The sequence below is a fragment of the Solea solea genome, chromosome 20, assembly GCF_958295425.1.
Source record: "Solea solea chromosome 20, fSolSol10.1, whole genome shotgun sequence".
NCBI lineage: Eukaryota > Metazoa > Chordata > Actinopteri > Pleuronectiformes > Soleidae > Solea > Solea solea.
In genome coordinates this window covers 15,583,468-15,608,280 of record NC_081153.1, presented here as the reverse complement: position 1 = coordinate 15,608,280, position 24,813 = coordinate 15,583,468, and the positions used below count along the sequence as shown (strand labels likewise).

Below are 24,813 nucleotides of genomic sequence, written 5' to 3'. Positions count from 1 at the left end.
TCATATCATTCATATTTCTGCCTTGAGTAAATGTCTCTGCCTGCTAGTTAGTTAGAAATTATATTGAAGTAAGTTTAAGTAGTTTGGGCAATACATGGAACCAGTCTTAATTAGCTTTTATTATTTTAATTTTACAGTTTGACAGCGAGAAACTGTTCAGCTGAAACATGATCAGTGGGAAGTATTTTACATTTTTATCAATTAATCATGAATATCTCTAACTGTGATCCTATCTACAAAATGCTCAAAAACAAAAGCTTCCCAGAGACAGAGATTCATATGCGCTGAAAGACAGTATGTTGGGGGATTATGACATTCACTCTATGGAATATAAGCTCTATATGAGCCTGTTTTATTGTGACCTTTGACCCGCAGAGGTACGAGAATCTTTACGCATGACAAACTGCTGCCCAAAGCAGGTAGATTATGAGTTTCTTTGTGTGTGTGTGTGTATGTGTTTGTGAGAGGGAGAATTAGAGGGATAAAGGAGGATGGTGTGGTTATGTACATGCATTGCACACACACACACACACACACCAGATTTGATGCATGCGACTCACATTTCACAACAGATTTGGTATGCTTCACAATTTCCTGGCTCCGTGAAATGCCATCATTCATAAGACCGGTGAAAGGAAGGAATTGCCGTTGGTTTTTATCAGACGAGTGCACCGAGCGTACACACAACACTTAATTTTCCCCGAGCCAGTGCAATCCATCTTGTTGTTTTACTCATGTCTGTGTTTTCATGAGCGTTTTGTGCACAAGCGAGTGTTTGTTCAACCTGCCTCTCTCCTAAGCGATACTCGATACGCATTTCTTGTGTGTGTTTCTTTCTTTTTGTGTGTGTGTGTGTGTGTGCATGTGTTTTAATAACTGACTCTGGTGGAATTGTCTTTTTTTCCCTCAGTTAAGCCTAATCACGTTACAGTGTTTTGAGAGAAATGCTCTGTATCACACACACACTCATACATTAGAAACACTCACCAACCTGTGTGTCATACTTGTCACCGCTCTGTTGGCAGAGGCAGCCGCGTGTGTGTTTTTGGCTGTTTCTCAGTGTGTTTCAAAGAGCCCGATGGCTTTACTTACCTACAGAAATGTGTGTATGTGTTGGTGTGTGCGTAGGTGCTTACAGGTATTTCTGCGTGCCATCTTTGCTGTTGTGTAAGAGAAAGGATAGAACTTTTTTTTATGTTGCTATAGGTAGGCGTTTTCAGAGTGTACTGATGGGGGAAAATAATTTTTTGTGTGATTATGTGTCAGTGGGCTGTTTCAGTTGGTAAGTGTGTGTGTGTGGTGCTAGAATATGCGGTCTAGTCTTATGCAGTCCTGTGCGGCACATGTTTGTGTGCTTATTTGTGTGCGCTGCATGTGGTTTTGAGCGCAGCAGAGCAGCCACCTCTGTGTGTTTATGTTGGTGGATTAACTGTCTCGACTGCGGACGTTTACACAAAGGCCTGAGACTCACTGGTGCTTTGCCAACTTCAAACTTGTTTAGTTGTTTTTCAAATCATAATCTGTGCAAGATTTAAGCAAGTCACAAATAATACTAGAGATTCGTGTTCAAGAGTCGATCGGGGGTGGATGGAAAGAAATGAAGACGTTTAGAAACAATATCAAGTGTACAATTTGGTCTGTGCCATGTCAGTTTTTGTAACAGGAAGTTATTAGGCATCACACGCTACCATGCGCCTATTAGACAATATTTGTTTTCCCTGATATGTGTCATGCTTTATTGTCTATTGTCCTCTAAACTGGAACTTACAACTAGCGATTATTTTGATAATCTATTAATCTGTCGATTATTTTCTCGATTAATCGATTTATCGTCTGGTCCATAAAATATCAGAAAACCTTAAAAAATTTTGATTGGTGTTGGTCAAACCTGGAAATGATGATGTTCTCAAATGTCTCGTTTTGCCCACAAACCAAAATGATTAACTTTTAATGATTTCTTTGTTATCCAGAGCTAAAAAAATGAAGAAAATATTCACATATAAGAAGCTTAAACAATCGAAAATGTTGTTTTAATGATGAAAAAAAGCTTCAAACCGATTCATCGATTATCAAAATAGTTGTCGATTAATTTAGTAATCGATTAATAATCGATTAATTGTTTCTGCTCTAATTGAGACCATAAACTCTAGTAGGCTGGTTTCTCCATAGGCTTCCATTCAAACTGCCATTCTGCTACTTCCGTTCTTCTTCCTAGAGTTCATTCAAACTGGAAGGTTACATCCATCTTTTATACAGTCTATGGATGAATACATTATGGATTATGACTTAGAATCATTGTAAAACCTTACAGTCAGTAAAGGGCCTAAGAAAAACAGTCTTGTTTTTATAACTGGCCACATTTTTGCATTTTTGAATTCATCCAATCTGTCTTGGACTGACTTTTTCGACAAGAGGTTAGGTTGTTTTCTCAAACCACATTGGACCATGTACTCCTTCATTTATGGTGTAACAATGAAAGTCTTTTAAAGTTTGGGTTACAGGATTTGACAGACAGAGCCCAGGCCTTGATGTTGACGATCTAACTGATGTTGTATTGAACAACTACATACATTTTTTGTAGTTTTTCCACTCCCTTGTATATTTTAACTGAGCAGAATTTCCTGGCATTCCTTTTTCCTTACACCCTGATTGCAAAATTGGTTTTCTTGTGTTCTGTGCACAGCTTTACATTAGTGTTCCTGACTTATTACTGTGACTCACTTGTGTATTGTGTTTCTACAACCAAGCATTTACTTACTTCTCTTTGCACCTTTCTCCAGCAGAGCTATAGTAACGGAGCTCCGGAGGGACACAAAGTGGAGGGCGGCTCACTCAGCCCGGAGGCAGTGGAGGAGCAGCGGCTGGCAGACAGCAAGCGCGTTGGCCGGGACCCCGACACTCGATCAGTGTCCCTGCTAGAGCAGAAACGCAAAGTGGTCTCATCTAGCATCGATGTGCCTCATGCCAGGTCAGTCAGAGGGTATTTGTGTGTGATGAAACATGAAAGCAATAGCTGTTCCACCACAAAAACTTGAACCACATTTGTTCTTATGTTTACTTTGGCTGCAAGAGTTAACACAGTTATTAGTCTCCAGTCTATGGTCTCTTTGCTGTGAAGCAGGAAACGCATACAGGAGGGTAACTGATGCGATTTACTATGTTAATTGACTCTCATGGCCTGGAGTCTATGTTGCACCACTTCTACAATTTGGAAAACCACCAGGGAAATGTAATTTAACCATAACCATAATTGCTCCACGAAGTTGAGGCAACAACATGGGATTAATCCAAAAATGACACTTAACACACAGCCCCTCAGTATTTAGGACAGGGATACTTTTATACACCAACCAAACTCAGGCATTGGATTATACACATACATTCATTTCATCATAGATGATGAAATATACAGATCAAAGATCAAAGATCACATGTAAAAACAGGATGAAACGTGAACTCAGTCCTATTTATGAGACGACACATCCATGTCATTAACATTTGATGAGCTAAATCCAAACTCCCTTGAGGACAGGAATGTTGTCAAAGCACTAACACACAAGCACACACACACCCAAAGAAATAATATTTTAAGATGGCCAACATTATTAACAACTGAAGCTTGTCCACTATAGTGCAATTACACCTTAATAGGCACCAGTGCACGACACTGGTTTACTATTAAATGTGAAACACTAATCCCTTGTAAAGATGTGCACTGTTATCGAGCCTCACTTCCCATTACTTGTCTCTTGCTGCTGGATGAGTCCAATCGATGGCAACTTAAAATGTAGCTCCTGCTCTTCCTCCTGAGCTCTGCTTTAAATTGAATAGTTATTTGCTGATGAATCATGGCTTTGATTTTCTCGTGTTGTTCATAAAGGGAAAGACACCTGTTTTAAATTGCATCTATTGGACAGAAGTTCTACACTCGCCCCATGATAATTACTTCCATGCATAGGAATTGCAATAATATTGATATTTATGTATATGGTTATTGTGAAATGGCTTATCGATTGTCTCGCTGCCTTTGCACAAGTTAAGCTTGTTGCTACAGCTTAGCAACGGCCACTTGTCTTGAATAAATGCCAGCCATCCATCCGTCCATCTTCTACTGCTTTATCCTCCACTTTAGGGTCGCGGGGGGAGCTGTGCCAATCTCAGCTGACATAGGGCGATAGGCGGGGGTGCACCCTGGACAGGTCACCAGTCCATCACAGGGACACATAGATACAAACAACCATTCACACTCACACTCACACCTATGGTCAATTTAGAGAGTCCAATATACAATCCCACATATTGCATGACTTTGGACCTTGTTCTGATCGAGTCTTCTTGCTGCAAAGGCAGGAGTGCTTGAATAAATGCCATATAAATCAGAGTTCAACTTTATCATGCAGATATTCTGATAAAATGGTTACGAGAAGGCTTGACCTTAATTTAGTAAAAGTAATAAAAAAATTTAACATATCTGTAGAAGTGAGCAGTCATATTTCTTTCTTTGAAATATATTCAAAGTTCATCCAGTTCATCCCATCTTAATTTTACTGCATTTTTTTTTTTTATGTGTTATTGAAAAGGTCCAATTTTCGGCCAATGGCTTTGACTTGACATTTAATTATTTTGTGCATTGCACTTCAAAGCTTGGTATCTGAAATCCAAGAATTTATTGTGTTTGTCAAGTGCTAAATCAAACCCACTGCAAAACCAGACTTCAGGAAAAAAAAATGAAAATCAATGCTGGCTCAATTTATAAATTGCATTTGCACAAACAAGAAAATGGAAAGTTTGTTCTTTCCACATCTTAGAAGCAGGTCAGAGCCCGAGCTCTTCTCTCATATACAGTATCTCTGCAGTGACCAACACCGATATTGCCTCAAGATTAAGATCCATGGCTCTCATCATCTGTACACCTGTGACCCACTCCTGGGCCTGAACTGGCACCAGTGGTAAAAATGATGTCACTCACCACAAAGTAACGTTTATCTTTAATGGCGACACATGAGAGAGAAGAAGAGACAGAACGCTTGGAGGGATGGAGGAAAGGGGGGGACAAGGGAGTAACCAGGGGTGAAGTAAATGCCTGTGTGTGGAGATGGAGAGAGCATAAGTAAGAGTATGTACCAGTGACGGTAACGGTGAAAGAAAAAAGAGAATGCCTGAGGATTTTCTTTTCCAGAGATAACTCACCAGAGCAGTCTGACCTTGAGGGTGTTAATTGCGCTCTGAAAAGTTCCCTCTCTGCTGATGATATACCAGGAAAATGTCTGGCTGTTTGATGGCTCTCCTGGCCCAATGTAACCCAGATACAATAGTTGTTTTTTTTTTTTTTTTACCTCACTGGGAGCTGCTGAAGGACCCCAATGCCTGGACAATCATTTAGAAAGTAGAGGAAAAATGACAGTGTGCCGTATAGATGTTCGACCTCCGGGGTTTTGTGTTGCTACATTTCATGGCTCTGTCAGCCGCTCCACCTCCCATTACTCTATCGAGTACTTTTCTTCATTGTATTTGTTTACAGCACATTAACTACACCCGCATGTCGTCAAAAAAAATAATCAATACATGTCATTTGATGATTGACCTATTTAATGCATTGCCTCAACCCCAACTCCCAAATGTCCAAGGAAATGTTTTTTCTTGATGAAACATTTATAAATGTGCTGCGTCTAAAGATGCAGGGGTAAGAATCGCTCAGTGTGGCAGATTTCTTGATTATTGTTTTTGTTGATGTGATTCATATTATCTGATTCTGACAGTGTCAGACTCTGGTCATTGCCTGCTGCCTGTTCCTTCCTCCAGGAGCCTGTGATTTTTCTACGCAGGAAACAGTCAATTGTAATAAGAGCTGGTGGAGGCAGACCAGTGGAAACGAATGGCTTGGCTTTTGACAAATAGTGTTCTGGAGACTAATTGCTAACAGGGGAAGTGAAGTATAGCTTTAGCTGAAGGGGGAAATCAAGCGAAGGCTCCCTGTATTATTACAAAGCCCCCAAAACAACAGATCTGGGGGGTTGAAATCGTCTTCCCCCTCAGACTGCCAACAATCAGCCCTCCCTCTTTCTTTTTTTTTTGTGAGAAAAAAGTTTACTCATATTTCTGAAAATAACAGGACCCATTACTGGCTCTTTGTTTTTATATTTTCAAGCTCAGCACAGTGATCTCATTTAATTAGCTTTATGGGAACTTATCAACATTTCATGCAGCTGTAAGTTAAATCGAGGAAGCTGGTGGGAGTGGGAATGATAAAAACCCAATGTGTTGCCTGAGCCAGACTGTTTTTGATCACTTTTTATATTCTTTTTTTTCACTGTTGACACTTGGCTGAGCAAGCCACATTTTTTTTTACTGGGCCTAGTGCATCAGCCAACTCACACAAAGTTTAAGACTGAGCAAAAAAAAAAAAATCCCACAGGGACAGTCAAGTTGTTGTTTTGTCTTTTGGTAAAGCAACACACTCACTCTATAAGCTGCTTGTCTTCTCCCTGCTTGTGGATTTGCGTCTTTATGGCGTTACCTTTTTGGTTACTGCTGTTACTCCTTCTTTTGCACAATGTGTTTGTGTTTGTGGCGGAGGAGGAGGAGGAGGAGGAGGAGGGCGTTTGAATTTCGAAATAAGAGAAAGGAGGGGAGGACAGGGCGTGTGTGCACGAGAGCAGTGCGGGTTCTCCATAGAGTGACAGAGATCCTCTGCATTTGCCAAAGAAAACAGCTTTCTTGGTGTAGATGCCAGTGGAGTTCAGAGACCATGTGATTACCATCTGAAAAGACAGCTCTCATGATCTCTCATGCCCGCTCGCTCACTCTTTCTCCCTCTTAGTTCAGCGCCTCGCTCTACCAAGTCTCAATGTGTTATTATCTGATTTAACACTGAGGTTTTTTTTTTCCCACAATAATTTACTCGACCAAAATCGAGTGTGTTAAAGTCCTGTGGTGAACTTTATCAGATCGGCCTAACTACAGACAGCTAAAAATATCAAACAGAAATATGTCTGTAGTTGTAGAAAAATGATATTACCCAACGCTGGTAATAGAGGGTTCTAGTTTTTGAGCCACAGTTACAGCTCCCAGAATTTTTAAACATTGTAAGTATTTGTGAGGTGGACAGTTTCATCAGTGTTTTCTAAATGGCATTTTTGTAGAAGATCTTACTGCATTTTATCTGGGAAGTGGCAAAACTATTACTCTGTAAACAAATAGAAACATTGCACTTGGGTGCAGTTTGGCAGGTAATCTGAATAATAACCAGATATTGCACAAATGATCTGCAAACAATTATACAAAGCAAATAAAATCAATGGCAAAAAATGTAATCAAACATGCTTAATAAAGACGGTATGAGCTTATTAAAACAGCTAGTTTCAGCTCTGTTGGGGAGACACTGATGTTTTTTTTTTGTCTTGGCTTTAGAAAATCCATCAAGGATCAACTTAAAGTCCCGAGTTGCTCCTGCGGGCTTTTCATGTCCGTGATGATATCTTGGCACCAGGTGCATTTGTGTTTTGAAAGGGATCCACAAAATCTAAAAATCAATTGTGGGAGTATCCGCTAACCAGTGCAAACATTTTAAAATCAAGAGTGATATGATCTCATGTGTGTTACACAGGGTTACACATTAAATCATCTGTATTGTTATAATATCCATTCTCCAGCCTCCCACTTTCCATCTTTGGTGTCTCCACAGACAGCTTGGCTTAATGAGACAAAATGAGATCCGAGTCTCTGGAAAAGAATAAACGCATGGGCGACGCAAAACCAGCTGAGACTAAAACACCCATTGTGCCCTAGGTTATCATGGAGATTTTCGAGCTCGATGGATTTTCTTAAGGGATCTTATTGAACAATTGCCGGTATGGATTACTTAATATCATACCAGTGTTTATCTCCACAAGTGTGAACCTGTGACTAATGCTTTGGCGATGTAGATTAACAGGATCCATTGGAATTTTGCATTTGTACTGTTCTGATCCACCTCATTTGATTGTCCTGAATCTCTAATCTCAGATACAGTTGCTGATTAATTATGGGCAATCCCGCCCCGCTGTTAACTCTGCTTCGGATTAAATATAGATGAATAAAAGGCTCAGCCCTTGCTTTTTGCCAATACCCATTGGATTATAGCCAGAGACGCATCAAGTGAATGTACAATGGCTTATTGTTCAGGTTTTTGGCTCCCGAGGAAACCACCACCACTCCTATGATTATGCCATAGGGGTGAAATTACGAGTTTTAAATTTATATGCAAATCGGCTCTTTAATTAAGTATGCTGAATATCGGCGGGTGTGATTGGTGGAATGGTTAGCAGCGGATTTGTCGACGGTCAGCCTAAATTCACTCTGTGATCTTTTGTCAAAGCACTGGACCGCGGCGAGCATGTGGAGGAGACTTCCACTGCCATTATCTGGCATGCTAATTGCAACTGCAGCTGTCATGAACAGCAAGATTATCAAAGCGACTTTACCATTTTCTTTGTGACGCTTCAATGCATGCAGTTAAAATGAACCCTAGGTTATCAAAAGAAAATATTTGGCACCCTAAATGCCTATGCTGGCTTTGGTGCTATGAGGAGAATGCACTCTTCGTATGTATTATTCATTTTGAAGCTATCAGCAAAAATCTATTAGCCATTATTGATGTCGGAAATATACATATATGGTGTTCCTAATGACTTTGAATACACTTTATGGCCGTCAAGGGAGCGTGACTAAATGTGTTGTCCCGAATCAATCTAATTCTTAAGTATTTATTTTTGCTGAGCACTGAAAACATCAAACGATCAAGAACACAAGACAAGAGATTCTTATTTAAGCTTTTATTTCAAGGTATTTACATTGAGATATGTTATATGAGATATATCACCTTTTGTTTGAACCCACCCATTTTTCAAGTAAGTGAAATTATTGGAACATGTGACTGACAGGTGTTTTTTGTTGTCCAGGTGTGTTCAATTACTTTGATTACTCAAACAATAAATAAATAACACTGAATGTACACTTTGACCATAGCCACTAAAACTATTTGGACTTGTACTAAAGTTGATGGTTAGAACTGTAAATTAAAGCCAAACTGGAATTTGCCAAAAAGGTCCAGAGACGAGGCTGAAACGCTCTGAGACAAAGTTTTATGGACTGATGAAACAAAGAGTAACCTTTTAATAAAGTGACTGAGATTCTGAAGTATGGAGAAAGGAATGATCTGCTCATAAGCTCTTCTGTGAAACATGGTGAAGGTAATCTCAGATGTCTACAGAAAACTTTTTGTCTGCCAATTTGAAGAGGGACACAACCAGACTGATGGGAAAGTCCTTCATCGTGCAGCAAGAGAACGACCTAAAACAACCAAGCAGTTCATAAGGGGAAAGAAGTGGAAAGTTTTCCACTGGCCAAGTCAATCTCCAGAATTAAACCATGTTGAGTTTGCATTTTACCTGCTAAAAGGAGACTGAAGGGGGGAAACCCTGTAACAACTGAAAAAGGCTGTGGTATAAGCCTGGACGTGAGGTCAACAGGTAGAAGGCTTGATGCAGTTATTGCAAGCAAAAGATTTGCAACTAAATATTAAGTTTTTATTTTTTTTAATCTAATTTAAGTTCATCAGTTCCTATAATTTTGCTCAGTTCAGTTACAAAATGAGTCTATCTTCTAAGTTGTTTTTCATATGTCACTGTAAATGCCTGGAAATAAAAGCTCAAATCTTGATCTCTTGTTTTATATTCAAACCTAAATGTCTTCTGTGTACAGCCACATTAAAGGATTTGGCCAAATTGTGCTCCAGTAGTTTTGTGTTGATTCGCTCCTCACCTACCTTGCACAGTGCAGGTCTCAAAGTGACAGAAGGCTCTATTGTTTCCGACTAATCTGTAGTCCCCAGCTTTAATGGACTCATGGCACTGAGTGCTCGAGGAGAAAAAAAGCTCTAATTGATTCTATTGACAGGTGTGCATTATGGTTATCTGTGGTTTATATGAGGTGGTGACGAGTGTCCATACAGGAGCCTCAATGAGGAGGTGATATTCGCTTTGACTAAACATTCATTCTTTTATGTATTAGATAATAAATAAATACTAAATGATAAAAGATGTGTGTCTGTCAACAGCTCTGACATGAACCATTCCAAATCATGAGGATCATCAGCACAGCAGTGATGGGAGTTTGCCGACAACCACAAAAACCAAACAGCCCTTTTCTTAGAATAAGGAAAAAGTATTTTGGCCCAGGATCGTGCTTGTTGTTCTGTCCAACATCTGAATTTGTCCCCCGGGGTGAGACTTTGAATGCCAAAGCCTTCTCATAGTTGACCTGAACTGCGGCACGGTGGCAATCATCATTATGGCAATGCACCCTCGTGTGCAGAATATGTGCAATTACTTTGTTTTGGCTGCACCAACACAATCAGATTTGGCACACATGGACATGTGAACGACCGTGCAACATTTCACTCATTGCAGGCTTGTACACGCATGTGGGAAATGTGAAGTGACTCACCCCACGGGTGCTGTAAGTATGAAGAGGGTACGAGCCAAATGTGAACCAGATACTTCATCATATCAATGATTTGTGTTTCAAGCTGTTCTTTTTATTTGTCAAGTCGTGGACACACTGGGACAAAATATTAGCTCTTGTTGTCTTTTGTTTTGAAGACCTTTTATTAAAGGAGAAGCACAAATGATGAGAAAAAGAAATTGGGTTACATTATACTCCCTGCTATACTTTAGTACTTTGTACTTTGGGGCAAAGACACTGTGGCCCAATATGGAGGCAACATGTTTCTGAAGTGTGATGTATTTAAGCTCTACTGACCTGTCTGTTGTGAATTATTGATGTCTGTCATTGTGACAGGCTTTATTCATTAAAATGGCGATGTACTAATTAAGAGCACAGCGTGAGGGTGTCATAATTGTAGCCCTGATTTCATTCGAGTGACGCTCATCAATTTTATCACAGTTCACCAGAGTGGGCGTGGCACGACACAGCGGCGGGGTGTGTTTGATTATGCTGTATGTCTATAATCTTGCCATCCTTTACTATATTAAGGACTTTAACTTGCCCTTTTCCTCATTGCAGATGTAATAATGGCTTCCTTCCTTCCTTCCTTTGTTCACGGCAGTTTTACATGAGACCATTGATTATTTTGTGTCAGGCCAACAGAAAATATCTGATGCTCAACAGAACCTTAATCCTTGAGATGTCAAAGAATAATGATGAATCAAATGTCTGGACCGGTTCAGAGTGCTTTGGTAACTTGCCTGTGTCTCATGCAGACGCACATTCAACAGGGAACTATGTGATTCCTCCTGCTTGACCCCGTTCTTGGAGTTAGACCTGGAAAAATTCTTGAAAGGACAGCGACTGCCAAACATTGTGCTCTGTTTAGTACATACTCCTAAACAGAGCACAATCTGTTTGTTATCTGTCGATGCACATTCATTTTACTATGTGAACACACTGAACATATGGATGTCTCATAATTAATAAATAAGCCGTGCTGTATAATTAACCAGTAGCGTTTATTTCTGCCCTCTGAGTTTTATGAGGTCAGAACACAAATCCATGTCCTTTCCTAACAAATGTTGAGTTAAAGATAAATCTCACGTCTCGCCGCGTGTCCTTTTAGTCCCTCAAGCAATGTTCTGTCCACCACAATCTGTCGATAATGTCAATAGCGTCTGTACTAATGCATTCACAGGCGTGTCATTGACAGTGGTACGGCACCAATTATCTGCTAATTAGCAGCGGGGAAGGACAAGATGCAATGCCGTCCTGATAGGGAACTGACCTTGAGTTCCCCTAAGTGCTTTCCGGTGTGGTCAAAAGAGCATGCGTTGAAAAGTAAACAAGTAAACGTCAGTTGTTGTCAGGATCCTAGTGCTAGATGTTTTGAGGAGGTCGATCCGTGTGTGCTCCTGTGCATTTACACGGTCGCAGCCACCGACAATTCAAGCTGTTTAACAAGCTGTGTTTGTGTAGACGAGACTGTGCCTTCATATGAAACTTGTTATGACTCACAACCATGACGCCTATGTGAGTGTGAATTCACCTTCTGCACTAACAGATGTATAAAAGATATGTACATCTCCATAATAGCAAAAAGGAGAGGACTTTTCTGCACGGGTTTGCTTTATCTCTCGCACTTGTCTTGGGTTAAATCATCCGTCCTAGGTTTTCTTCTGTCAGTAACCATCTAGGCTACAAAATGTGATCTGACGTTCAGCAGCATCTCAACAGTTGGTGCCATTTGAAATCGGCTTAATGCTGTTGAAGCCAGTACAAGTCAAAAAGGTTCCACAGATGTCCCCCTCAACAAAGAGGGAGGCCGTGTGTTGTGAAGAGGGAGCAATTAAGTTAATTGAAAGTTAGCCATTTGCTGGTCTGACATCTGAGGGCCATCTGCTTGGACCGATCTACAGACATTGTTCCCTAATAGTAAAATATCCTCTTACTTCATTATCCATTGAGGGGCATCTGTGGTCTTTGGTGTCTCCAAAAGTAAGCAGTGCACCAGAACAGTGAATGCAGCATACTTGGTGCTTCCAAAATAAGATTTAAAAGGCATTATATCATCTGTTGGGTTTCCAGTTCACACTTTTACTCAAACATTACAGCCTTACAAAGGAAAACATATTCAACAGCTAGTTCCTATTTTATCCTTCCTTACGTTGGAACGAATTTGTAATAAACGAAATAAATAGGTTGTACATTTTGATCCCTCATGTGTTTGCACAGTTTGGTCCAATTTCCGTTGCCTTTTTTTTACGATTGTTGCTTTGATTTTTCCCTCACAAATCAACGTTTAATTGCCTCAGAATACATATCAACCTCTTTCTGTGGAGCCAAAAAAAAAAAATCATCCAACTTTAAACGGCGAACCGCAGCTGTTCCACCAACGTACCAAATCATAATTGGCCCTTTCCAAGCAACCACCCAACCTTTCAGATAAGATAAAGCTTCAATTGTTGTGTCTCTTCTCTGTAGGGGTTCTGTGTAATGTTCGCTCGCTCCGTCTTTTACTGACACTCACTTTCTCTTTGTCTTTCTCTCTTCCTCTATCGTCCTTTGTTCTTCAAAAGACATTTGTCATTAGCTTCACTAGCTTCACCTGCAAGCTGACAGAGACAGTAGCATAGTTAGCGCTCTCTCTTATGCACACACACACACACACACACACACTGTTCCCTTGTCACTGTGCAGAACAGCTTGTAAGGAGGTAAACTGTCATCAGTCGCACTTTTAGCTTTGGGGTTATTATGGTTTGTTCGTGTATATAAGTGTACACTCAGAGTGGTGCTGGTATTCAGAAGACAGCTGGTGTAGATGCCCCTCAATCCCCTTTGGGAGAGGTCGTTCAGGCGGTCTCCTATTTTCCTACACACACACACACACACACACGTGCAATAGTATCAAGCTCTCAATATCGTCAAGGCAGCATTTTGCCCAAACTACCCACTTATCACCTCCCTCCCTTCTTCTCTCCCGTCCCTCACTGTAAACAATGGCGAGCCAGTGGCTTCGGTCATGGGACCTTCCAGCATCTGCAGGCGAGGTTGTTATTGTTTTGATTCTGGCTCCACATGCTGAACTTGACTTCCATGTGAGCAGCAGTGTGCGCGTATGTGTGTGTGTGTGCGTGTGCGTGTACACACAACACCCGTGTGTGTGTGTGTGTGTGTGTGTTCGTAATCTTTTTATGGGTTTAAGTCGGGTGGGTCTCCTATGTTCTGCCAAACTGGAGTGCTTCCTGCAGAAGTTGTGTGTGTGTGTGTGTGTGTGTGTGTGTGTGTGGGCGCGCGCATGTGTATTTGCACGTGTCCTTCAGTGTGTGTTTGTATGTGTGTAGATTGTGGTAGCTTTGGCAGCATTACCTCACTTTGAGCTGAAAATGGATGTGTTTACCAGGAGCTTCTCTCTTTCGCTCCCTCTCTCACTCTCTCTCTCTCTCTCTTTCTTTCTTTCGCCTTCTTTTAAACATCCCCTCTTATTTTTTTTCCCCCTTGCAAGTGTTCACTGCCTAGATGGAGGCAAACATAACACCTCATTAGACACACACACACACACACACACACAAAGGCGCTGTCTGGAGTTTAGGTTTGTAAACATTGAACGCGTAGACAGACGCACAAACCACGTTACACAGCAATAGTCCTCAATATACTGTAGCATGCATAATTCATGACAGCCGTTAACGTCTGTGTAAACATGGCTGCTTTCTTCCATGTGGGAGAGTGGTTGAGTTGAGTTAAATACCCGTTTATTTATTTCCAAGCATGCACACTTTCACCGGGAAGAAATAATATTTATATCCTCTGCCGACTTTTGCCCTGCTGCATGTCAGTTAAAACCGCAACGTAACCACAGTTGTATTATTATATTATATCAGTGGTAAATAACAAGATCCTCACCCTTTTATCTCAGTTACTTACTGTGTACTTTCCTCACCCTTTTCTTTTTCATTCCATTCGTCTCTCTTTCATCATACCCCGTTACCCAGATGGCTGACAGAGCTTTCCATTGTTGCTTCGCTCCCTGCCTTTCTTTCCTTTTTTCCTTCCTTCCCTGTCCTGCTTTCACCTCTCCACACTCTCTCTCTCTCCCCACTATTCCTTGCGTGCTCCATCTCTGTTTTCCCGCTCATTTCCCCCTTCATTCCCCCATGATTCTCTCACCCTCCCACACTCGAGCCCTCCCTCTCTTCCTTTGTCTCCTCTCTGCACTGACTGTGTGTGTGTGTGTGAGAGAGAAACTGTTTTTCCTCTGACTGACAGAGAGAGATGTTAGACCGCCGCTGAGCTATTTGCTGGCGTTGTAGTAAAGCCAGTGTGGCTATCTTACTCTAGCATAAGAAATCTGTAGTAACCACCACAGTAGGGCGAGTACAAATTGTTTGTCTCCTCTGACAAACAACTGTGTCCTAGTTTGGCACTTAGTCATTCTCAAAATTGGAATTCTGCCTGCCTATTCCACAAATACATTTCACGTGTATAATCACTTCCAGTTGGCTGTTTTCACAAGGGGAATATTACTTATGTAGAAAATAGCTGTAATGAATAATATACACAGACTCTTTCATGTGGTATACCCAACATGCATACATGCTTTACCCACAAAACACACCCACCCATAAGCATTTCTCATTATGTATGCAAATATGCCAATCATTTGTGGTTAACCCCCCCCGCCCAGACGAAGGGTTAATGATTAACCATCAGTGCAGAGTCACACATTTCCAACCGATGATATCATGCACAGATGGCGAGGTGACAGAAAAAAAAGTCATCCTTGACTCTCATCCATGTCATAGTTTTGTTTTGTGATTGCCGGCAGACACTTGTGAACAAAGGCGTGCTACACTGACACTAATGCTAACTGACAACTGGCACGTACAGTAGGTGACTGAGGCGTCCCATCGATGTGTTGCCTCGCACGTGCATGACATTCTGACGGACGCACACAAACACACACACAGGGTCGTAGATTTCTAGCATTTCCCTTCACTATTAATAATTAAAGCTTAATAATCGATGTTCAGGTTGGCACATTAGTTATCTGATGTTCATGTGACAAAGCCTTATTTGAAAGAAATTGGCTCTTGCTTTGAAAGACGCTTTTGTCTTCCCTAAAACTTAATCGCACCCCGTTTGAGTTCCACGTCAACAAATTGAAACAGACCTTGTGAGTTAATTAATTACTTTTTTTTATTGTTTAAAAACAGTAATTAATCAACCAATAATTAATTAGTCACCGTGTCTATTTTACACAGTTTCCCGTTTCTGTTGTTTTCTCTGAGGCTCATTTGGAATTTGGATTTTTAAGGTGAAAATCCCCCCTGCACACAGAGGCTAACTGATTTCAGCAGAAATGCTGATGGCCCACAAAATAAATAATAATCAATAATGCAACAGTAATGGGAGGCATTAGTACTTCTCTTGTTTGAAAACAGAGTTTTTTTTTTCCACAGTTACAGTTTTAGTTTTATATGCCCCCATATAAACTTGGTTTTATTACCCAGTGTTTAAGTTGATGAGAAAATGTACGTGGAAAACGCACATAAACTTTAGTGACTAGCTTTTTTACAAGTTTGATGCTTTACCTCATGCTAGGCACCGTACAGGCATGCAGCCATGTCTGTGGGATTTCTTGCTGCAGGAGTTTTCATGTTGTGAAACAAAAACAAAATCTTAGACAGTGCTTTTCACAAGAATATTGGAGGCTGTGTTCATAGTCTTGATTAATAATTAAGGGTATATACATTTCTGCATGAAAATCTAATAAAATAACAAGGATAATGACCTATAGAGATCTGTACTTGGCAAGAGGAGGTCAGGTGACTGTTGGAAAAAGTCAGATGGGGTCAGTCACTTAATCAGGAAATGAGCCGAAGCTCATGATCCCATGCTTCTCCACCACGGCATCAAACTAGGTCTTTTGTTATTAGTTTGATTAAAAGAGAGAAAGAAACTTAGTGGCAGAAATTGCATCCTAGGCTTTTAATGTGAAAATGGGCTTATGACTTGGGGTGTTAAAGCAGATTGTTACATTGCACTTAAATGTCTTAAAAATGACTTCCTCAATAATGGACGTAAATAGCTTTCACATAGTTGTCTTTAGAAATGTGAGCACTCAGTTGGTAGAGCCGGCACCCCTGGAGGCAAAGCGTCCATTGCAGCAACTTGTGGTTGATCCACCACCCCCCCCCCCCCCCCCTCCCCCATGCTACTCTATCTTGTCTAATGAAGCCAAAAAATATCTTAAAAAAAGAAAAAGAAATGTGAGCACTAGTCCTGTGTGGGTGCATCTCTAAGGGATAATGGAGCAGAGGAATCTTTGTGTGGACTTGTTGACATGGTTGAGAGGGAAGAGGTGGTCTCACTATCTGTTTCTGTGTGCGTGCTTGTTTTTTCTTTTTTTGGTCATGGGTGTCACATCCTCATACCACACAGCAGTTAATTAATCAGAAAAGATGTTCACCCGATGGAGACCTTCCTCGCAAACACATCCTTCCTCTCTGTAGATTTTTTTCCTCACACACATCTTTTCTATTAGACTCAAACAGAAAGGTCGTCCGAACCCATTTGTGACTCGTATTGATTATGTGACAAGTGATCAGTTATTCTTTCAGTCCTTAATAAATACTATTACATTGGGCAGTGGGCACGGCAGTTACTGGCCACCCTGCTGCGTGACTGTACAGCGGCTTGAACATCTGTGTTATTGTAGGCGCGAATGGGTCCCACTGAAAATACATCTTATTTAACTTTGAAGGTTAAAACATATACCGCTCGCGAGTAAACTGGGGTACAAGGGAGGACGAGTCGGGAGCGGAGACGGGGGGGAGAGCATAAAGGGGGAGGTGTGTAAGTAAAAGGCCTTTAGGAAAATGTTGAAGTGGCGGGCAAATCCTTTGTCCTGCCTGGAGGCTGTGTGAGGCGATTGGACCAGCTGATAGGCCTTTTATTATACTCTCCATCAGCTCAATCTCCAGGGCATTTATAAGCACCTTCAGCAATCACACACACACACACACACACACACACTCACACGGACGCTGACACACACATACACACAGCTACCCCCTCCTTCAAGGTGTAATTGGGAAAGAGGCCCCCTTCCTCTCGTGTGTGTGTATATCGCTCTCCTGGGAGCTGAGGGGCTGGAGGTGTGAGTGTGGAAGTGTGGGTGGGTGCGTGGTTGTGTGTGTGTCTGTCTGTGTGTGTCTGCTGTGGTTACAGCCAAGGTGTTTATAATCAAGCTCAGTGGTGATAAAAGGGTGCTTGTGTGTGTTTATGTCTGTGTGGTTTATGGTTCTTATTGGCAGGTTGCGTGTGCGTGTGTGCGCTTGTCTAGAGGGCAGGTGGAGGAGGGAAAGGATCATTCTGGGGTATCTTATGCTGCTCTTACAACCTCCATTATCACCACCACTCTTACCAATAAACGCTGTAATGACAACACACACACACATATACAGTGATTAGGTGAAAGGTAGCTGAAGGAGGAGATTTCCCCAATCTTGTTGTGATGGAAGGAAAAAAAAAGCAGGAGATTAGGGTCAGACGCACAATCTCAGTCCTAACAAACACAACAGTCGTAGCTGTTTTCACGTAAACCGTGACACCTTGTTATAATGACTTTCTTAACTAAGATGAAGTAGCACAGTTCTGCTGTTCTTTTGTATCTTTAAAACTTCAAACCAATTCATTTAGGTTAAATATTTCATTGTGCTCCCCGTGTGTGTGTGAGAGTTTCCTCCCACAGTCCAAAAATATGCAATATAGGGATGAGGTAAATTGGACACACTGAATTTGGCGAAACTGTACCGCGTTTTTTGCCCTTTGTCATCTGAGATCGGCACAGCACTTCCCGCGACCCTCGTGTATTTAGTCTTTGTAAGTGTGCCCCGGCATTGACAGTGACTATTTTTCAGAGGCACAAAAGGTGCAAAAATAATTTTTTTCACATAATGAAGCATGTGAAACTTCTTGTCTTCTTGACTCTTTGGGAAGTGGTGAAACTTTACTTTGAAAAGACGAGGTCAGTGTTGTGGGCTGAGAAATAGTTTGACACCAAATCCCTTGTAAATCACAACACATCAGAAGTGTTGGTGTTTTTTTTTATTATTTTAAATGTACTATGAGTCAAGGTAACTGTCTTTATTGTTTGCAGTCCTAAGCTGAGCTTAAGAGCTGTCGGTCCAACATGCATTTACAGAACAGTTGTAGGTCTACGTGTGTAATTATCCTGTTACGAAGGCACTAGTGGATTTTGAGTATCGATTCAACAGCTTGACATCAGCTCTGATAAAATGAATATTGATTGCTGATGTCTTTGCTAAAGTAGCACTTTATTTGTTTGAAACTATTTTTGTACTTTTGCAGTGCACTATACATCAAAATAAAATGTTTTTGACTTTGGAGCTCCCTTTGACTCATACATACAACATCTTCTGCCTTTGTGACTGAGGTCAGCAAGAGTCCCAACTATGATGTAGAAAATGAGACAGATAACAACATAACAACAATATGCTGAAGGAGAAAGAGCAGAACAAAGGGACAGAGAGAGAAAAACATCCTCTGATGTTCGGCTCCCCCAGCTACACACTGGCTTTTCACTTGCTCCACCTGCTTTTGTTTACTCCAAGGCTGGATGGACAGTACTGATCCAGTGTGGAGGAGAAAGGGAGTTATGGGATGGAGGCAGACAGGTGAAAGAGATGATGGGTAAAGGGGAGTGAAGGGAGTATGGGGGAGAGAGTTCTTCAGCTCGCTACTCTAAAGGTCATCATGACTCTCATAGGCTACTGCCTTTGTTCGCATCGTGAGCGACCCCCTCACTCTCTTTTTCCATCGTCTCACATGCACATTTATATTAGTAGTAGTTGCAACATCTCACAGAAAGTGGCACGGTCTCACACACACACACACACACACACACAAACAAACAAAGCCACATGAGTACCTTGGAGCAGTGAGAGCCAGTGTATTCCCTCTGCTCATTAGACCATACAGCAACATCAATTCAGGGGAAAGCCCATCACTTGCGCGTGTGTGCATGTGTGTGTGTGTGTGTGTCAAGAAGGGTTATTCCATCTTGCACCTCCCCACCCATTTTTCATCTTCCATCCCCATCATCATCATCCGTTATGCGTGTACAACAGTTGCATTAATTGTTGCCTGTGCTGTTTCATATTTTTTGGAAAGCCTCAGAGTTTTGGCAGTACTTTTTTTTTTGTGTGACATCATTTCTTTTTATTAAACAATTGTGATATTTTCTTTTGCTTTTAGATATGATTAAATATAGAGACTCACAGTGGGGATGCTGCAGTGAGATCTTAAAAACCATTACTGTCTTCCTCTGTAAACGGATAACAATGATGCTCTGCCTCCCTTTGTGAAGGATTGCTGGTGATTATGACCATATTTTAGTCTAATATTGTTTACTGACATCAGTTTGCGGGAGTTCAGTGGCACAGTCGGTGGGGATTAGTTCAATGCATCGTGTTTATACACAAAATACAGCCAAACGGAAGCGATCTTGACTGCAGGTGTTTAACATATAAAGCAGTAATCATCCGTGGACTCATAATACAGTATCACAAACATAAGGTACAGTTTGTGGGGAGACGGCAGACAGTGGCCTCCGCATTGGGAGGGAGGGAAACAATTACCTCTGACAGCTTTAAGATTGAAGGTAATGCATGTTTAATTTCATTTGTTAAACCTTTCCCCCTCATCCACCTCGCCGCCCGTCACATCTCTGCATCCATCAAACTTTGTTATTTTTTACTTACCAACATCCAGGTCTGTTTTCACTCACTGCCTACATCTGCTAAAGTAATATTTGATGAAATTGTGAAACTTTGGGTGGGTGGGGGGGAGGGGGGGGTCACTCTAAGCCAAAGGGTTGTAAAGAATATAAGTAAGAACCCCAGCCTATATAGTAAAACTAGGACATGCTACTATGTGTGTGTGTGCCAAAAGGTAAAGTGTAGCACAAGGAGTTTATTATTATTTCTCTCATTCCCATCGCTCGAGGGGTTAACTCTTTATGGATGTGAAATGAGAGGAAATCAGGACATATCAACCTGACACACACACACACACACACACACCTTATGACCCGTCTCCTATAAGAACACTTACAAACACTACCTGGAGGCTTTCTTTCACTTCACATTGCCTACTAAGCCATTCATGTGTTCATGTGCACAGAGTCTGGCTCGCTTTTGTCGTGACATGTTTACCTTGAAGTTCAAACATTAACCATTCACACAACATGGTCTGAGACACACACACACACACACACACACACACACACAGACACAGACTTAAACAAACAGTGGTGCATTCCACGTTTTAATGCTCTTCACTTTATTAGTCAAGTGAAAGGAGGAATGGGAGCAGATAAGGAATAGTAGCCCTTTATTTTTCCACGGTAGTTAGCTCAGTGCTCACAAAGACAAAGTCATACCGCTGCTTAACCCGAGTTTGTGTCTGTTTGTCATTGAAATGCTTTACAAAATCCAGAAGGTCATTCATTAACACTTGCTGCCGATGCCTCATTAACTCAGTGTCCTGTCCTTTCTTTAATCCGAAATATTTTGACCCCTCTCTTCCAAGTTGTTATTGTGCTTATTAATCCAATTTGAAATGGTTGTGCAAAAATAAAATATTATTCAATCAAACTGATGCTCACCTCTGTACCAATGTAGAAGAAATAGATGAGAGGCACATTTACACTTAAGATAAGTGTTTCAGACCTTTCTGATAAGTCATGGTCAACCACAAGTCAGACAAAAGCTTGTGTGTGTTCAACGTAAGGCTCAAATACAGACGGTAGTGTATGTTTTAAATAGGGAGACATTCACATGGTGGTGTTTGCAGGACAGACAAAGACAGCAGTTAAAAGATCGCACACTTAAATATGCTAATACCCAATCAGCTAATTAGCTACAAGCAAACGCTGATGATTAGACTCCGTGTGGCTCTGAGCAACAATAACGTTGAGTCTTAATGACTTTGTGTGCTTTAATCCATATGTAACCTGCCTTATATGTTCCATTAAGCATTTTCGGGGATTTTCAGGACATATTTGCGGCAGTGTTGTCAGTGGAGGTGAATTTGATGAGAAAAAGGCAGATATTTCACATTCATAAAGACGAAAACAACACTTTGCTCTGCCCCCTGAGAGTTTATTAAGAAAATCAATACCTTGTATTTTGTTATACCTGCAGAATAGTTTGTTCTCTGGGTTTTATTGACCATTACCGTGGAAAGAAATTTCTATTAAAACAGCATTTGATCTTAAATGCTTTGAAAGTCAGCGAGCCCTCATAAGAATGTCTCCACTAATGAAAGTGAAGTTCAGCATCTTCTGAGACTCTGCAGACTTTTTGTTCCCGCAATGCAACAAGGACAAAGTAACTAACTAACTGCTATACTGTATATACTATATTATGATCAAGGAGTCCACATCCACTGCCTCCAGCTCACTCTGCCTGGCTGCTAGACTAACCAGGTGGGCTGGTAAAAAGCTGGTTAATCCTAAAACAGGATTTTCAGCCTGATAATAATCCAGTCACAGAAAAGTTTTGGCTCGTGTTAAATGTTAATAGATACGACCTGCAGAGACACGCCGACACCTTTCCGATGCTTCGCTGACTCCGATCGCACACAGGCTGTTAAGACTCAAGACATGGACTTGTGTGTAGTGTGGGATGCATGGGGATCCTGCTACTGTGAACGCTGTGCAGTGTATACTTGGTGTTAGCCTCGAGGCTTTTCAGGGAAGTGAATGGCTCTAGGATTTCAGATCATTTGGGACACGGAGGAGGTTAATTGTCAGGCAGGTGATATAGCAAGAATGGAAATTAGTGAGTGGATTACCAGAAGGAGGGTAAGCACGGTGAGAGTTTTGAGTAGCAGGCTACAGACATGCAGGGATGTTAAGGCGAGTGCGTCGATGTTCTGCAAGCAGCAGCATGACCGTGATGGTTCTGAGGAAATTGTGTTGAAAATGTACTTCCTTCAAACAGTTTATACTCTTTTTAGAGCTTCGACCTTCACCCCTGAACTGTGAGTAAGCAAGTTCTAAGTCCCATCTAGCCAAAATGTGGTTTTCATATGAAGTGTTACTCATAAAACAACACATGACTCATACTTTTGGAAAGCTAAAATAATGAGATAAAATTTATTCTTTAACAGTGGGTTAAAGAGTGGCATCAACAAGAGTAAAAGCTGAGATCATTGGAGATGCTAGTTAAAGTACTAATATGAGTCCTCGATAGACTTTGAATACAAATATAGCAGTTTCATGTAAACATCCAGAACCCGACAGGGCGACAGTTTTCTTGTAAAAAGAGTTTTAAAGGTTCAGTCTATGAAAGAAAGGTGTAACTTTGATCCTTTCTCGCTATGTACATAGCTTTATAATAATAACAACATGGAAATCTCCCTTTTGACAATTATGGAACCTTGTCAGCCTTAACCCGGTCCAGATATGTCTGACTTTTCCTTCAAAAAGAAACAACAAAACGTATTCAACTCCAACTTTAACTGTAAAATCGTTTCTCCATGCATGAGATAACCTGGTTTTCTGGTTATATAACACTCAGGAAGTTTTTTTGTCCCAGAGTTTACTTGGGTGTTGTAACCTAAATCCACTTATTTAACATATTTTTGATGTCATTTATCAAAATTGTCACAACGTTGAATGAGGGTACCTTGAAAGTTTGGAGAAAAGGGGGTTGTTGTTTTTTTTTCAGTACTGGAGGATCTGGGCTGCAGTTGTTTTCTAAAGATCAAGTTACAGTGACTAAGATGTAGGTTTGGCACCTACATCTACAAGAGCTGTGAGTGTGAAGGGAAAGATGCCAGAGGTGGCTCTTATTTCAGGCAGCTGGCTGTCAGATCAGTGCATATGTTGTTATGGCTAGAAAGATGACTTTGGTCCTTTGGTTGTGTGTGTGGCTGCGTGGGTGTATCTGTGGCCTTTAGCACAGATGTGTCGCTCAGAAACACAGTGTGTGGATGCTAATTTCTAGCAGGTGATGTTTATTACTCTCGCCATTGTTGTTTAGCCTGAGACTGAGCTGAACGGTAAATGTACGAAAAATAGAAATCATCACTTAGGCTAATGGGAATTTAATAGGCTTACTTAAGTAAGTATTTGGCCAAATATCAAAGTGTGTATGAACCTTCAACATCTGGAAAATGTTTGTGCCATTTCAACAAATCAAATCCAAATGAAGACATTGACTTTCAGACAACATGATGTTCTTTTTTTCTTTCGTTTGCTTTCCCCCATAAAATTAAGTTTAAAAACTAGCACCACGAGGAAGAGTCTTTATTGTCTATCAGTGTCTGTTCTGGCATCCATTGCCAACAGCGGTCAGTTGGATTTTTATAGTCTCGTTGTATAAACAAGGTTAATAAAACCACCAGATGACACCAAAGCAGAATGATTTATTTTGGATTTCCCGCCATATTGCATCAATAAAAGTGGATCGTTCTCATAAAAACATGTGCTTGACTTCACAATAAGGCCAAAAAACCCGACCTGCAGCTGTTGGCAACACCTGTCCAAACCCACATGCACCCTTCACGTGTTTCATGCATATAGACCTGGACTTCCCGCATATAGCTGCAGCACTCTCCGCAGGAAATTGAGTCGGCTATACAATGATCTGACTTTCTCCTTTTGTATATGCTTCAGGGTTTCATATAAATTCAGTTTCTTTTTTTCTCTTTTTAAGGGATGTGTGTTTTCCAACAAAGGGAATGAATGTTATCTGTATGGTCTGGAGAGTCTGAGCGATGCACCATGTCCTCTCATAAACATCTGCCAATCAGTAGCTGTGCCCTTCATGCATGTTAGTCCCATGTCATATGCAGATTCCTTTTGTGGTTTTGATGTGTGTGTGTGTGTGGGAGGAAGAGATAGAGCAGATAAGCACATGGTTTAAGGGGAGCTCTCTGATTTATAGGAGCTTATTGAGGAGGAAATAGGCGTCAGAGTCCAGTGGCTGTAATAAACGAGTAGACCCTGCTGCACCACCAGCATCAAAGAGACAGGCCAACCACACACGCACACACACACACAGACACACTCTACTTCTTGCTGTCTTCCCTGCCGACTTACTTTGCTCAAAGTGTTGGAGCGAGAGTGAGCAAAGGCCGAGGGAGAGCGAACAAAAGTTTAGTCAATCCGACAGGGGTGAAGGGAGGAAGAGGAGAGGGAGAACAGGGAAGTGTAGGAGTGAGGGGTGTGCTTGGTAGCGAGCGCTGGCCTGCTTTTCGGGGGAATTCCTGTAACCCACCACACCTC

The 24,813-nt window shown here is 41.2% G+C and overlaps 1 protein-coding gene across 2 annotated transcripts in view; it reads left to right on the top strand.

Annotated features, from left to right (window-relative positions):
• The window catches only part of znf704 (zinc finger protein 704), a 40,554-nt gene that overhangs the window by 3,574 nt on the left and 12,167 nt on the right, over positions 1-24,813 (top strand). Inside the window, exon 2 of one of the 2 annotated variants that reach the window (XM_058618543.1) lies at positions 2,784-2,968. In XM_058618543.1, the coding sequence (XP_058474526.1) occupies positions 2,784-2,968 (185 nt within the window). Of the gene's footprint in view, positions 1-2,780; positions 2,969-24,813 lie in introns of both variants that reach the window. The other variant, XM_058618542.1, reaches the window with a different exon arrangement.